This window comes from Strix uralensis, chromosome 2, assembly GCF_047716275.1.
Source record: "Strix uralensis isolate ZFMK-TIS-50842 chromosome 2, bStrUra1, whole genome shotgun sequence".
In the NCBI taxonomy this organism is placed as follows: domain Eukaryota; kingdom Metazoa; phylum Chordata; class Aves; order Strigiformes; family Strigidae; genus Strix; species Strix uralensis.
Window position 1 is genome coordinate 38,386,975 of NC_133973.1, and position 14,124 is coordinate 38,401,098.

A 14,124-nucleotide genomic window follows, 5' to 3' on the forward strand; every position below is an offset into this window, starting at 1 on the left:
GTCTGTCACAGTCTCTTGGCTACAGTTTGATTTCCCACCCCCCGCCAAAACCTGTAATCTTCCTGGGTTTCATCATGGAGCATGCAGGTGGGGAATAAGAAGCTACTTGGTTGCTTGCTCTGTGTTTATTAATAGTTTCAAATGTAACTTTCTCCTGAAGGTCTTCTTAAAGGAAAAGGTGGCTCTGAATTACGGTGTTTTGAATGCAGGAAAAAAAAAAATCCACTGAATCAGTGGGGTTACACTTGCATATGCAAAATCTAAATTGAGCCCCTTGGTTGTAATTTTGGAGAAATAAAATGGACAGAGAATAGAAAAAATGCATGGCAAGGGATGGATCCTGCACTTTGAAGTTAGTGACTGTTATGGCTCACACCTCAACTTTTCCTGCCTGGTTGCTGTCCTTTCTCAGGTTTAAGGAACACTGAGCTACGAGACCAGATTTGGAATAAGGACTGCGTCAGTGATCAAAGCTCTTCCCTGGAAAACAAACTGCATGGAATGCATTATTCTATATTTAATAGATTCTGTTTGATGAAGAACTTTGCACGTTTACTGGAAGCAATGTGAGAAATGCAACTGGTAAATCCCTGAAGCTCTTATTTTTGCACATGAATAAGTACCTCAGGATGGCAACTATTCATCACATGAAGAGACAGGAACTGTGGGAAGGTTTTAGCAGTGTGCCTCAACTGAGCCAAAGAGAAATGCCAAGTGCCTTTTTATTTCTTTTGATAGGATGTTTTTAATTAAAATGCCGAACTGTGTACTTTTCAAAAACAAGTCAAAGCCAGAGCAGAAGGAGGTTGAAATCATAACAGTCTAGCAGTGAAATGTCCCAGTGTCTGAGCAAAGTATGTATCCCTTACGTCATCTTGCACACATGGAGGGCATCACCTCATAGAGGATAATACCAGCTGGTTATTAAGATGCACTGCTATTAGTATTTTGAAGCTGCTCAGACAATAATAACCTCACCACGTTACTAGGTTTTATCTACAGTACTACTTCTAATCCCAACAACAACATCCAGCCTTTTGGTAGGTCATGAAATGAAATTCACTGTTGCAGTGTACTGCAGTTAGCAGTTTTCACAGACTCTCCGGATGGATGTTAGTCCTCAGTTAGGGACTCAAAAGGAGTCCCTAAGCAACAAAAAGTAGGTTGAGTCAGGATTTCCAGTGGGGGGCTCTGATTTTCAGGGCATTATAAACTGGTTGTGCAAACGTCACGTAATTGTGCTGCTCCACTAACCTGGGTTGAAATGAGAGGTTGTTCCTTTGCAGTGGCAGAGAACTGTGAGCTTTCATACTTTAGCACTACAGGATTGAACAGATGAGCTGCTTTAGTGCCTGCTGCCACAGCGATCTCTGTTGGGTACTCCCTGATTTTGGTGCTGGTGTGTGCACGTGGAAGTCGTTGTCTGATCGAGACCTTAATAACCAGAAATCTCTTTGAAGTGGCTAATTTCAAGTGGCTCTGAATTTTAGATTTGGAACCAAAATATTAGAAAAGAAAAATGGCCTAGGTGGTAGGTTGTAAGAGAAATTTCTGTAACTAGTGTTACCCAGCAAATAGACGGTTTAATGTCTTCATATAATTTCTTTGTACAGCTTTCTCCTTTGTAAAACAGATGTTTCTGTGATTTTTTTTAAAGATGTACAAAGTAAAAAGGAATTTTTTTGTATGAGGTGTTTATACTTAGATTACAAAGGCTAGATAATTTAAACTGTATTATTCTTAACTGTATTTATTAAAGCTCTAGGCATGTGTCTTGTTCTGAACTATGCTCTAAGTTTTGTGAAACAATGCAGTAGTCTTTACACTTGGTTAACAAAACAGCACGCTCTAAAATAGTCCTGCAAAACATGGAGAAATGTCATCAGCTGTTGGTGTTGTGTTCCAGGTGCTGACACAACACTTAATTTCCAGGGCTGTTTTGTAATTGTTCAGTCTTAGATTAGTTATTTCACGAGTTTGATTCAGCACGTGCTTTATGCTTGACTTGGAACAGTATAAGAATGTGTTCTTTTTTAACTGTTTTGCTGAACAGAGATACAGGGAAGGCTTCAATCCCACAGAGACTTAAGGAAGGTACCACGTCCTTGCAAGTGAATGCTCTACATAGGCCCTGACCCTGCAGTTACCTAGATTGAATGGTTAACTTCACACATTTTGAGTAAACCTGTTGAGACCAGTGGTGATACTCAACATGTGAATTCATAAATCTGTGCTGTGTATGGGCTTTAGGCTCTAGTTAAATGCGACAGAATTCTGCAGCAATGTTACTTGAAAGGACTTCCATCCCGGTGGTATGGCACACTGCCCCTCACTCGGCCAGGCCCACTCTGGGGGACTGCTAGCCAGGCCCAGGACTGATCTAGCCTCTCAGGGGGAAAAAATAACATTGCAACCCCAAACCAGCTGTGTTGGCACAACTTCAGTGGCTGTGTGAGGAGGGAAGGATGGAGGACTTCTTTAGCTGAAGATGCCAATCCCCCCAAAAAAGGTATGCAGATCTACATACTGGTTTATCGAAGCAATTTACACTCTACTGCACTCAGATTTTCCCTGTGGGCTGAAGTCTTAGGTTAAAATGCTTTCAGTTGTATTTAACAGTTACACGTTATAAAGATATGTAACGGTATTTTGGGTTTTACGTGTTTTACTTGTTGGGGCTGCTGCTGTTATTTATTTATTTATTTGAATAGCTTTTGCACTGCAGTGACTCGGATATGGGATGACAGTGTTGGAGGTGTTGGGCTGAATCCTTCCTTCTATCAATTGTAGGTGGGAGTTAGGACTCTTACTGTGCCAACATCTCCTTCCTTGCTAATGTACAGCATTTCAGTTCCTCGCAGCTACAAATTTGTAGGACAAAAAGAAAATATTTGCTTTTCTTTCTTAACAGCCTTAAAGGACCCCCAAGTTGTGAATAAACTGTGTTTTGTTAGTATCCGGTGTCAATATCCATTAATCTGGAAATGAGCAAGACTGATGCAAAATTTTGTGTGTACAAATGCGAGTGACCAGTAGGTAGAGCCAAATTTAAATATGACTGCAGGGTTTGTGTGTTGTTTTTTAATGCTGGTTATTGTGAAATTTATCCATTTACTGTCCTGTGTTGAATAAAAATAGATTCTACTTTAAAAGAGAAATGCTGATTACTTAAACTTTTATATCTCCATGAAGAAATGCTCCATTTATTGGTTGGAAAGATAGACATCCCTGCTGGAGCAGTGCTCCTATCTCTTGTGAGGGTAATGAAAATGGTTCATTAGAACAAATCGGAACCTTTTGTTTTGAAAAAAGTGCCCTTCTCAACTTGAGCATGTCAGTTGTTTTCATTTTGTGGGATTGTGAGTTGTTCACCATCAGTATTTCCAATCAGCTGCATCAGGTGGGTATATTCTGCTTACTTTTTTGGTCTACTAGGGAAGGAGGACACTCATCAGAGTCAGGGGCTGAGTCCTACAGCATAGTTTTAAGGTGACTTTTTTTGTTGCCTGCTTTGCTTCCTCTTCAATTTATATGGAATTGAAATTGAAAAGCTTCATCGTTTCTCTCTAGCCCTAATAATCTCAAACATTTATTGTCTTGATTCTGTTATGATGTTTGGGGTTTGTGTGCCTCTACCAGAGACACAGTGTCCAAACAACAGATGCGCTGAGAAAAACTCCGTGGAAAGGAAAACAATTTCTTGGTAGAAGAAAGCGTCTGAGGGTCTTGGACAGAATTTGTGATCAAAATGTGCCCAAAGTGCCTCCCAGAAATAGGCAAATAATAGCTGGGGTGTCTTATAAAAGACAGGAGGCTTGGATCCAAGTTGCTGTTATGCCTGATTTGGAGCTGGAGCCTCCAGCAGCACCTCATGAGCGCCCTGGCTGTTGCCAGACGCACTGTTGTGGAGGTTTGTCTCCATTGCACGTAGGAAGGGTTAATAGGGTGGGAAAAAGATGAATAGGTAGCAGGGAAGGTGGTGTCATTTTCACAGGTTGCTTTGAGACTTCTTTTGCCTGTAAGTTGAACTGCTAACCTACTCCATGCACTAAGATGCACCTACTCCCATATGTCTTGCCAGTTAGGAAATTCCAGAAGGGATTCTGCCGTCCATTTTGGGTGGTTATTGCATGTGTTTCTGGCATAATATCCTTAGAATAACAATGGAAGTCCACCATGTGTGTTTGTGCCAGTGCCACGCTGCCTCAGATTTTGGCTGACCTCATGTTTACGCTTGGGAATCTGTTTGGCTGCTGCGGGTAGGTTTCTTCTGTGACTGATGTGTGACGTTGAGAAGTGCTGCTCAAAATTAGGTAGGTGTAAGATGGTATAAATGAAATCAGAGGATATTTAGGGCTGTTGGAGGCTACTGGTCTTCATATGGAATTAATTTGAGGAAGACTGTTACAATCCCATCAGATGATGAGGCCCAGATTCTGTAACAGTGGTGTTCTCCAGTATAAATGAAATTTTATGGCCTACATATTATATAGGAGGTTAGATTACATTATTTCACGATTTCTCCTAACCTCAGCGGTTATCTGATACAATGTTCTGATTGCTGACCTACGTCACCTTCACCTTACAGCAAGTCTGTTTTGGTTTTGCTTTGCTCTCTGCTAAACTAGCCACACAATGGTACGGGCTCTTCTTCCTGCCCTCCTCTCACAGCCTGCCATGCCTGTGGAGGGGCTGTAGAGAGTTGACTGGAAGGTTTGCATCTGCGTCCTCTGGGGCTTTGGTAACCTTGAACTACATTTTTCTGCCATGCTGAGTTAAAAATCTGACTGTTATCCTTAAAGCTGGGGAGGAGGGAGGAGAGGATTTAACTGCTGGTGCGCTTCAGCCTCATGTCCAGTGACCTTAACGTTGTGTTACATGTCTTGCTGCCTCAGAGTTTATTAAACTCGATTGCTATGAAATGTTGGTTGTTCCCTTCTTTGTCTCTCTTCTTTTGGTTAGTTTCCAGTTTGGAATAAGGAGAGAATTAATTAACATCACCAGCTGATGCTTGGGGTTTATTTTTTTTCTTCTGTATTTCTCTCTTGGTGAAGTATACCAGTTACCCTTCTGCTGCAGTGAAACTTTCACAGCTCTGTAAGCTATGAATACAAGAGCCAAACTTTCTTTAGATATATTTCAGGGAACCTGCTCATCTCCTGCATCAGAAGATTAGCTGTCAAAAATGTGTTGAAAGTCTCTTTTGATGTACTTACCTAGAGGATTTTAAGGATGTCTTGTTCACCTCATGATGATACTGGGGATAGGGTTTCTCTCCCTCCTTCCCTTGTAAAAGCAGCTGACAAATACTTAGCCACATTTCCACAATACTCCCTTTGGTCCAGTTATTTGGTTCAGGCAGAGGAGGACACTAAACTGACTTCCTATGTACGTAAGTATAAACATATACTTACATACCTAAGTATAAACATTGGAATGCTGTTAAAATGCTGATGCACCAGGTAATGTGTCAAACTTAGGTGGGATTGCAGAAACATTTCTTTCCTGGTGATTGATTACAGTCTTCACTCGAGGCTTTTCCAGCCATTCAGAAATGGAAGACAATTAAGAATTCTTTTTATTAATGTTTTATACTGCAACTTTACATTGTAAGGGACTGTCTTTCTGGTTGAGAGTTGATCTATGGGTTTGTACGCACAATAAGGGTATGTACACACATCCATAGAATAGCCTTGCTTGTGGCTGTTAAATAACTCTCCAGAGAAGGTATATCTGCATCCCAGTGAGACTTAAAAAAAAAAAAGGGGGGGAAAGGAAAGTAAAGTACCTGTTAGCATAAACCAGCAGAAGGCTGCATTCAAGAGCTTGAAGAGATTTCATCTACAAAAGAGCAAGGGCCTTTGTGTATGAAAAATCAGCTACAGGTTAAAAAAAGAGAAATGCAAAGTCAGAAAGATGGTTCAGTTTTGGGAATGAAAAGAAAGAGGACATCAAGTGATGACGCATAATTGAAATGCAGGGTGTAATTGGGGTGCCATAGAAATGGGAATGTGGGATGGGGTAATGGTAAAAATGCAAAGAAGGCAAAGCGCAATAAGACTGAGTTGACTGGAAAACTACGAAGAGAGGTGAAAATCTGGTGTTGGGATTAAATAAAAAGGGAGGGGAAGAGCCACCTCACCCCAGAGGTACTGTGTGCTGAGCAGTGTTTGCAGGTGGGAACAAGTGGGCTGCTCTCCCCCTCTGCCTCTGTCGAGCACCAGGCTCGGCCTCGTGGGAGCCCCAAGGGACGAGAGGGCTGCCATGGCTGGACGTGGAGCTGGTCAGCTGCTCGATCACTTCCCACGTAGTACTTGGGCATATGTAACCTGTAAGATACCTAGATGCTTTGGCCTGAGCAACCTTTTCAACTGCCCATGGGTTCATTTGAAGTTTGGCATTTTTGTGCCCACAGCTGTAACTTTTATTTTTTTCTCTCCAAGAGTCAGTTGGTTGCTGTGCTTGTAAAAAAACACCTGTGAGGGTTGGGATGATGTCTTGTCTCAGCGCTCCAGCAACCAAGGGCTTCTGCGGGTCCCTGTGGAGCTGTCACGGGACTTGCATCCAGTAGTGTTCAGTTGATTTTTCATTTTTTGGCATCAGAGTGCTCCTTTGCTTGTGTGATAGCAGGTTGGATGAGCAGCTAATAGGAAACCTGAGTGGGGCTGAAATTCTGGATGTCCTTTCTAGGCAAGGTGCAGGCCTGTCCGTGTGGAGCCCACTTTGAATTACTTCCATCATCTTTAGGTTACTGCAGTTACTTGAATCTGGGCTCAGGGCTAGAGGTGGTGCTTCAAAAATAAACATCTTAGAACCTCAATTACTCTGATATTTGCATTTATTTGCCATCATGCTAATCTTTTCTCCTGCTCTAATGACATTTATAGTGTGTTTTTTAAAAGTACAACAGAAAAATTTGAACTAAAACTTGCTTCTCATTTTTCCTCACCCCTAGAGGTCACTTTCTTGCATAAACCTGGCCCTGAGCTTGTAAGGTTTCTCCCAATATCACAGGATGCAGATTTTGTATTTGTTAGAAAATTGGCTTTTTGTGGCCTGCTGTCTATGACTGAGTAATTTTTTTTTTCTTTGTTTCACATAAAGATTCACAGAAGGCAAAACCTTGGCAAGATGATATTACATGGAAGAACTGTGACAGAGTGGGGTGAGGTAAGTTGCTTAACCTTTCCCAACTGTGAGTACTTTAGCAGTTGTACTCAGACTGCAGTGAAGGTGTAATCCCTTCCAGCCTTTATGCCTAGGAACCAATTCCCCTTTCACTTGTGTGGCTCAGGAGGAAGCCGTTGGAGAATCCAGAATTTAAGTCCTTGCCATCTTGGTCACTGAAGTCCTTTTTAGTTTATCTAGTACCTAAATCCTTAACAGGTGGCCTGAATTTCTTAGGTTATTCAGAAACTAGCAGCAGCTTCTTGCGTTGAGACCAGAACTCGAAGCAGCAGCCTGAGTTCATATGCTAAATTGAGGGATACAGACGTGCCTGTATATATCTCTGTGTGTGTTTATATACACAAACACACACACGAGTTGCAGCACAAATTGGGATCAAGCCAAAAGGGCTGGATTTCACTGCCCAATAAGTACAGGTAGTCTAGCTCAAAAGAGAAGTGACAAAATGATAATTAACTTCTGGGTTCTCGCCTTCTCTTTTTCATGATACAAAGGGTAATTGGTATAAGCAGCCAATTGTAGCCAAGTGATGTCCAGGCAAAACTTCTGGAAGGAGTAGGTTTCTTCTGAATCTTCTGCTAAACACAGTGATGTTATTTCTGCTGCAGAGGACAGAGTATTATATTTGAGTCTGAGTCACCCAATTTCACCACAGGCCACGTGTGACTTCAGCTTAATAAGTACAGCAGGTTCTGAATCTATTCTTAAATCGCTCTGATCATCTGGCAAGAAACAGCTGAACGTTGCATTGTTCTGTGGCAGAATCCGCAGGTTTGGTTTTATACCAATAGGTGTAACGGGATTTGATTTAGTCATCCCTGTTAGAAGTCTTTATAAAACTTCCTCCCCCTTTTCCTCTGGCTGCAGCTTTCCAGTTACATGAAAGGAAGAAAGCATGTTAATGAAGAACAGAAGAGGTCACAAAAATGTATCAAAGCATATTCTCTCTCCCAAATAGACAAAGGATCTGAAATGGCATGCAGGGTCAGCCACGCTGGGGTGACCATCACCCCACCCAAGTGTGCGTGTGTTCAGCTTGGCACCAGCTCTTCACTTTCCTCTTGGCTGTGTCAGGGGTTTGGAAGTAAGAAAGTTTCTTTGCTTGCTTGGCACTGAGGGGAATCCACTACCACAGCTGGTCTGCGTCTCTGCTTGCAAAATGGTGCAGTTGCTAAAAGTGGGGGGAAATAGAGAGAAACCTTCTGGTTTCCTTGCTCTGATTTTTACAGTGGCAGTTCTCAACATAGGGGTCACCAGTCCAGAAAGGTAGAACTGGACTTACTGACAAATCTGGGGTGCAGGCAGAGAAGCCTGAGAATGTGCGTTTTAGGACTGATACCTGTATTAGAGCTGCATTAGACAGACTAAATTCTCATACGCTTTGTTGTCAGGCAAATCACGAGATGCTAAACTTACCCCAGATTTTGGCAAGTAATTTTTTGAGAAGGATGAAATCACTCTCCAGCAAAGTACCTTGAAATGTTGAATGCGTGGAATCCCCTGAGCATCTGAAGTAGAACTAACATATCTAGTTCTCAGAACAATTTTCACTATCATTTCGAATGAGACCTCTTGGTAAAAAGGTTACATATGATGTAAGTTATACAGTAACAGAGAAAACAAAGCTCCTGTATTTGCCTGCTTGAAATCCTCTAATAAAATAATGCATCCATTGAAGGAGCATCTAAATGTCAGTTCTGTGTGTGTCATCAGAAAAGAAATGTTATTTCTCAGCCTTCCCAGACCCATAAAAGCAGTCAAAATGGATGATTAGCAGCTCCCGTACATTCACCTTATGCCTCCCTGTAAACATCAGGAACTACCTTCCACGTTGTTTTTACTGTCTCTGTTTTTCAAGCACAGTTGAAATTGTCCACAACAATGGGTTCTGCTGAGAATAACAACAAACCACCCTGTGATAAACTGTCTTGCTAGTCTTATTTTTTAGGCCAAAAAGTGGATCTAATAAGCACTTGGGTGCTGTGTGACTTTCCAGCAAGTTTAATATTCTGTGGCATGAGTCTATTTTCAAGCAAGTTTGTCCAAGCAATTACTTTGTGAATTACAGTTTGATTCACCCAGAATCAAATCCTGTATCATTTTGGAGCGTGCAGCCTTTGCCGGGCTCTGCCCATACAGGTATCTGGGCTGTCTGTGGCAGCTAGTGCTCACTGGGGGGATGTGCTGGCTGGCAGAGGCTGGGCCAAGGGCAGGATGCTTTCACAAAGTGATCCGTGGTGATGGATTTCGTGTCTCAGGAGGGCTCTGCTGAGCTTAAACCTCCTCACCTTTAGAATATGAAGCAGAGCCAGTTGTTGAAGCTGGCAGGCTCTCAAACAACCGTGTCAAAAGAAACATGGAGCAGATGCACCCAGGGAGCAGCAGCACTGGGAGAAATGGGACTCCAAAGGCGTGAGAAGAGCATGCGGCTGCTCTCAGGTAGTGGTAGAATGTCTTAATCTTGTAGGAGGTTTGGATATCCTTGTGGAGGACTCCATGGAAATTCCTACAAATAATATTCAGCAGTGCAGAAACAACTAGTACTGGTGATGTTTTGCGTATTGCAATATGATGCTATAGCATGCTAGCAATATTTAATTCATGGTAGCCACCACGCGTGTCGGGGTATGTGTGTGGTTGGGGGAGCATGTTCGTAATGCATGCTATACTTAGAGACTCACACAGACATGTATGTGCACATAGACGTGCACACGAACCAGGCACGCCTCTGAACAGCAGCTCTTCAGCAACAGATTCAGGTTCTTCAAATAAAACTCTGGTCTTCGTCACTCATTCAGAGAACATGGTGTGATTGGGTTGGAGGAGGGGAGAGGGATGTGTAGAAGACAAATAGACCAAAAGCACCATTTTATTAAGAGAAACAAAGTGATTTGTTGCCTTTTGGCCTTCTCCCCAGTGAGCGTGAAGGTTAAGCACTCATACGCTCCAAAGCAATCAGGGCTCGGCATCTCTGCAGGAATCCTGCTTTGTCAGCAAGTGATTCTGGCTCTGTCGATTTTCAGTTGCCCGTGGGCACCGTTTTCCTGGGCAGAGGGATGACGTGGATCTGGTTGCACTGCTGGCAGGAATGCCGGATGGCAAATGGGGAAGACTGCGCCCCTCGGATGAAATGGGCCAGCCATGGCAGGTGAAGACCACGGGGCAGGTAGTGGGGAGCAGAGCACTGGTCAGAGGAGGTGATGATGGAAGAGCAGCAAAAGAAACAACAAAGAAAAGAGTAAAAGTGCAGGGAAAAGGTGTGGGATTGGAGAGGAGAGCTGGGCACAACGCTGTGCCCTTTTTAGTGGAGAGCTGCTGGGTTTTTATTTTATTTCTGTGTGTTTACTTTATATGTTCTTGATCTTCTCAGTTTCCTGTCCAAAAATTTGTTTGCTGCCTACAGGAAGTTGTTAGACAGTGGCTAAGAGTCAACAGTGCATTTTCATCAAACACTTGGGCGGAGGGAGAGATCCAAGGAGGAGAAAACCTTCACACTCAGCGTCCAGGTTGTGTGGAAACAGCTGAAGGTGGGAGGATAAGGATTTTTTAAAAAAAAATCCAGGTGAATCCAGTGAAATCCATTCAAAGAAGGAAAAAGAAGGAAGAAAGGTGAAAGAGGAGGATGGAAAACCAAGAAGGAGACATGGCTTCAGCTGTGTTGGAGCGTGACAGGAGAGGAAAGCCCCTCTGGAAGAAGCTTCCCACTAAAAGCTGTCATGCCAAAAGCCCGCGGGGATGGCTGCGAGGGCTGTCCCTGCTGATGGTCCCTGAGCTGCTCTCCTCAATTTTGAGGCTAAATACATGCTGTAGAGCTAGCACCAACATGGTGGGGTTGTGTCTTTCCCTGTGCAGGAGCTAGGAAGGGAAGCACTGGCCTGAGCTTGTTTTCTTTGCCTCTTGCAATATCTTGGACTTGAATGTTCACATCTCAAAGCCAATGTTACTGGTCTCAGGTTTGCCTGGGGCCACTTCTAAGAAAGGGAGGATGCAGGAGGGGAGGGGAGGTATGGGCTGAGACCCAGCACCATGGTGAAAACGGGCTGTGCAGGGCAAAATCCAGTGGAAGATGGAGAAAGGGTAGTGAAAAATATTTACCAAAAATAAAAATAATTCAGTTTTTGTGGGAGTCACTCCCTCCCCCCATGAGCTACTTCCATTTCATCTTCAGCACTGCCTTTTCTCCTGACCATACCATTAATTTATAATGTTTACTGTTTTCCTCAGGAAATGAAGTGTTATTATTGAATGAAAATCTCAGTTCAGTTTTGTTCCTTGGTGAAAGTTTCTGGCTTTCAAAGTTGTAGAGCAAAGCTCATGTACGTGACCTGGATGAACAGTCAGGTTCAGAAGGTAGGAGACAAGTTAAAAAAAAAAAAAAAAGTACAAATGTGTTATTTGAAAGCAGACGCTAATGATTTCTCATGCAGTCTTTTGAGTGTCTTTGGTCGTGACCTGTGATTTTTTAGAAATGGTGACAATATTAACGGAGACGTGTGATGGGTGATTGTCTAGGTAACGCTTCCAGGGACAAGAGTTATTGAACTCAACATAATTTTGGAAACTGCAAGAATAGTTAAAAGTTTCTGCTTTTCATGCAGCCTTCAGTATTCTGGTGGAGCGGATCAGGCACTTTCAGTGCTTCCTAAGGCTTTTGTCATCCTTTTCACACAGTACCTGTGGCTCTGTTCTGGCCTCCCACCCTAAAAGATGAGACTAATCTCTTTATTGAGAAAATGTGCTTCTGCCCATTAATGGAAACAGGACTGAATGATCTGTGCAAGCAGAACAAATATGAGAAAATACGTGTTATAGAAAAATGTTATATATTTGAGATATTATCTAGCTATCTATGGAGGTCTGTATTTTTAAAAATGATGTTAAAATAGAAGGTCTAATTTTTTATGTATTGCAAAGAACTATGCAAAGTCCTTTTATGCTGACCCCCCAGGAATTCACATGGCTAGCTCTGATTTTTATCGGACGCAGGTGTGATGCAGTTGAGGTAGAGTCTCCCACCCAGGGTCTGAACTTTGCCAATGCACCTAACTTGCTCAAAACAACTCCCAGGTAGTGAAACATTTCGTAGCCATTCCAGCTGATGTGATGGTGGGTCAGTGTTATAAGGAGGGGGTGAGCAACAGTGTGCAGACAAGGAGGCACCCAGGGATGAGTCACGGATGCAGCAATGATTGCCTCCTGCTCTGTCCATGTCAGGTCTTGAGCCCAGACAACAAAGTGCATGAATGTCCCCATCCCCAGGTGCCCCACATCTCATGAATGTGTGGAATATGTTACTCCAGGCTGGCACCGGTATTGGCAACCCTTCATTAATCTTCAGGTTTCCAAGACTTTAGGGTGTCTGAGGTCTGCTTGTCAGAACGATGGAAAGAGCTGATTTACAGTGAGTCACTGAACAGCTCTGAGCTGCTCAGATGGCAGTGTCCCAAAACAGGCATCTGAAGTAACTTCACTTTCCTGCACCACATAAAATGCCAGGCAGTTTTCTTCAAGTTGAGCCATATATCGCTTCCCTCCCGTTTGGGAGTATGGGCTGCAGCCCCCGCTTGGGCTTTCCTGCCAAGAGCATGAGCCAACCTTGTCCAGTAGAGGCAATTGACTTTTCCACTTCTTGGCTATCATCGCTATGAATGATCTAGCGGGTTACTCCAGACACAGTTAATTTCATTTATTTTTTTCTCATCAGCTCTCGAAAGTTCCAGTTGGGTCTGCTAATTTCTTCCATAACCTTATGAAAACAAAACTTTTATAGCTGGGCTTTCCCAGAAGATCTATATCAGGGATCCGGCACACTGGCAGTGTGTGTTGTTAGCAGCTAGTTAGGGTCCGTGCATGTATGTATGTATTGTATGCTTCATGTTGCATACAGCAGTGCCTTGGGCAAGATCATAAGGCACTTGGGTACTCTTGGCTCCATGTCAGTACTTTAAGTGAAGGCCTAAGAACAGATAGCTGGATTATGGAGATGGGAGAGGAGTGAGAAACGGAGGGAAGAGGTGGAAAATGGAAAGCAGAGGTGGAAAATGGAAAGCAGAGATGGAAAGGAGCCTGAAAATCAAGCAGAGAGGTTGCAGGATTGCTGCAACAGAAGAGGGTGCGGCCAAGTCTCTCTGTAGAGACCTGGCAGCACATGGCACCGTGGCACGGGGTATGGCGATGCCTGAGGTCCTGCTTGGTCCTGGCAGAGAGAAGGGGTCACCTGGGGAGGTGATGTAAAGTGCTCTTAGCAAAATCAGGACGAAGGGTTTTCTGTGCCACTGCGTCGTAGGGCCTGAGCCAAGGACCTGATGCTAGTGCTGCAATGAAAAGAAACGCTTGTGGAGGCTGAGCTTCCTCCACACCCAGCAGGGAGCAGGGAAAGGCAATGGGTTTGCACCACTGGGAGACCTTCAGGAAATCAACTTGGGGAGCTGCCAGGTATTGCAAGTGCTTTAGAAAGCAGATTACTAAAAAAAATGCTAAAGTAGAGCTGGAGAAAGTAGTTTTTTTCCTCAGTAGACAAAAGAGGAAAGCCAAGAAATGCCAGATGCTGTAATGGACACATGCTTTCATAAAGTGGAAGGACCGCCTGTGGCTTAAGACTGCTCTTCTCCAAGCCAGTACTGCACACGTGGACAAGTATGTGTGAGTTAACAGGGTTTGCTATTTTTACTTTCCCAAGATTTGAGCCTATGTGTTGAAACACAAACAAGAACTACTGGTACCAGAATTTTAGCAACAGTTGTAAACAGAATAAAGGCAGTATTATCACCAAGGTGGCCAGCATTGTTGGATTAAAGAGCAAGGCTGGTTCCCAAGTGAGTAATACTACATTTCCAGCCTACAGGCCTCTATATCTGCACCCTGGTGCCTTGGACCAGCCACATCAGGAGATCCCTTCCAGCCCACGTTCCTGGGGGTTTGTCATGGAAACTGGGA

General features: G+C 43.4%; 2 protein-coding genes across 6 annotated transcripts in view; one reads left to right on the forward strand and one right to left on the reverse strand.

Moving 5' to 3' along the window:
- Positions 1-14,124, reverse strand: part of RSPH1 (radial spoke head component 1) — a 74,225-nt gene that overhangs the window by 53,836 nt on the left and 6,265 nt on the right. The window lies entirely within an intron of this gene.
- Positions 1-14,124, forward strand: part of LOC141939181 (high affinity cGMP-specific 3',5'-cyclic phosphodiesterase 9A) — a 105,747-nt gene that overhangs the window by 36,140 nt on the left and 55,483 nt on the right. Inside the window, exons 21-23 of one of the 4 annotated variants that reach the window (XR_012627497.1) lie at positions 413-582; positions 7,105-7,170; positions 8,056-8,112. Coding sequence is in view for 3 of the 4 variants with exons in the window: in XM_074858405.1 (XP_074714506.1) it covers positions 7,105-7,170 (66 nt within the window). In the remaining variant the exon portion in view is untranslated. Of the gene's footprint in view, positions 1-412; positions 3,159-7,104; positions 7,171-8,055; positions 8,184-14,124 lie in introns of those variants that run through there. The other 3 variants (XM_074858406.1, XM_074858405.1, XM_074858407.1) reach the window with 3 other exon arrangements.